The sequence below is a fragment of the Elaeis guineensis genome, chromosome 12 (assembly GCF_000442705.2).
Source record: "Elaeis guineensis isolate ETL-2024a chromosome 12, EG11, whole genome shotgun sequence".
Taxonomy (NCBI): domain Eukaryota; kingdom Viridiplantae; phylum Streptophyta; class Magnoliopsida; order Arecales; family Arecaceae; genus Elaeis; species Elaeis guineensis.
The window spans coordinates 12,637,385-12,639,239 of NC_026004.2; the positions used below are offsets into that span (position 1 = coordinate 12,637,385).

General features: G+C 47.1%; 1 protein-coding gene across 1 annotated transcript; it reads left to right on the forward strand.

The window, feature by feature from the left end:
• Positions 1-214: 214 nt before the first annotated feature.
• LOC105055151 (ornithine decarboxylase) lies at positions 215-1,651 on the forward strand. The gene has a single exon (XM_010936890.4). It carries the CDS (start codon positions 261-263, stop codon positions 1,518-1,520), a length of 1,260 nt encoding a protein of 419 aa, XP_010935192.1. The 5' UTR covers positions 215-260; the 3' UTR covers positions 1,521-1,651.
• The last annotated feature ends 204 nt before the right edge of the window (positions 1,652-1,855 follow it).

Genomic DNA, 1,855 nt, shown 5'->3' on the forward strand with positions numbered 1-1,855 from the left:
TGGATACTGGGTAGAGATTGCTTCTAACAACAGCAATGCTATTCTCTTCAGGGCAATATATTTAGAACGTGGGTAAGAGTACCTTTGTGCGAATTCTTGTTTTTGTCAAAAGCAAATCCCACTAATAGAGACCTTGCTTTATTCTCTCCCACTCTATAAATATGTTCATATTCAGAAGGAAATAAGAGTGCCCACTGTACCTGTTTCCAACTTCCAGGCATCTGCTGCACCAGTCTACCTTCACCTCACACCTCGTCCCCATGGCTGGAGGAAGCCCCATCCAGGCTGTGCTCCGTGCCCGAGGGGTCAAGGGGAAGAAGGTATCAAACCTCAAAAGAGGCTCAAAGGAAGGTGTAACCAGCCTCATTCAGTCCATCATCACCAAGAAGCAAGAAGTGAAAGACCCCTTCTATATCTTGGACCTCGGTGTGGTTGTGGATCTCTTCAAGAAATGGAGCCATCATCTGGAGAAGGTCCAACCCTTCTATGCAATCAAATGCAACCCAGAGCCTGCCTTCCTTGGAGCAATGGCGGCCCTTGGCTCCGGCTTTGATTGTGCTAGCCGTGGGGAGATTGAGTCAGTCCTAGCCCTCGGAGTCTCTCCAGACCGCATCATCTACGCTAATCCATGCAAGGCTGAGTCTCACATCAAGTATGCCGCCAATGTTGGTGTCAACCTCACAACATTTGATTCCAGGGAAGAAATTGACAAAATACGCAGGTGGCATCCACAATGCGAGCTCTTAATCAGGCTTAAAGCTCCGGATGATGGTGCGGCCCGATGTCCCTTGGGACCCAAGTATGGTGCACTTCCTGAGGAGGTTGTTCCCTTGCTTCAGGCTGCAAATGATGCACGGCTTGCAGTTGTTGGTGTCTCATTCCATGTTGGGAGCGGGGTGATGCGATCACAGGTTTTCCATGGAGCGATCGCAGCTGCTAAAGCCGTGTTCAATGCAGCAGGTCAGCTTGGGATGCCCCATATGCATATCCTTAACATTGGCGGGGGGTTCACAGCAGGTGCACAGTTTGATGAAGCTTCAGGTTTCATCAACTCAGCGCTCCTTCAATACTTTGCTGATGAGCCCAGCCTGAAGGTAATAGCCGAACCAGGAAGGTTCTTTGCTGAGACTGCATTCACACTTGCCACCAACATCATAGGGAAGAGGGTGCGTGAGGAGCTGAGGGAGTACTGGATCAATGATGGGATATATGGTTCCATGAATTGCATCTTGTACGATCATGCAAGTGTGAATGCGCTGCCATTGGCTTGCTCCTCAGACAGCGATAATCCAACATGCCAAGGGAAGAAAAGGTACCCATCCACAGTTTTTGGCCCCACATGTGATGCACTTGACACAGTCCTCACTGGGCACCAACTTCCAGAACTGCATGTCAATGACTGGCTTGTGTTTCCCAACATGGGGGCATACACAGCATCTGCTGGGTCCAACTTCAATGGGTTCGCCACCTCTGCCATATGCACCTACCTGGCTTACTCCAATCCATTCCAACATGAATGAAGTGATCCTGTCCATGAAACCTTCTGTCTGCAACCCATGCTTGTGCGGATGAAGTGAACCCTTGTAACCCTCTTCTCATCTTTCCTTCACTCATAACAGAACAGCTGCAAAGGTAACTTTAAGTTGGTTTATATTTGCAAGAAGATTCCTACTAAATGGACTTTGATCATTCTCTTTCAATAATATGCACAATGATGATGGTAGTTTACAGTAAAATTTTACAACAGGAGCACTCAATTTTTTACGTAAGACCTTATTTTTAAACATAAAGTTCTGAAAAGTGATTTCTGAAACTCAAAACATACAGATAATAGGGATTTCTAGACATTTTCCCA

What these genes read in the sequence shown, in the direction of transcription:
- LOC105055151 (XM_010936890.4), top strand. Translation starts at nt 261, where the DNA reads ATGGCTGGAGGAAGCCCCATCCAGGCTGTGCTCCGTGCCCGAGGGGTC.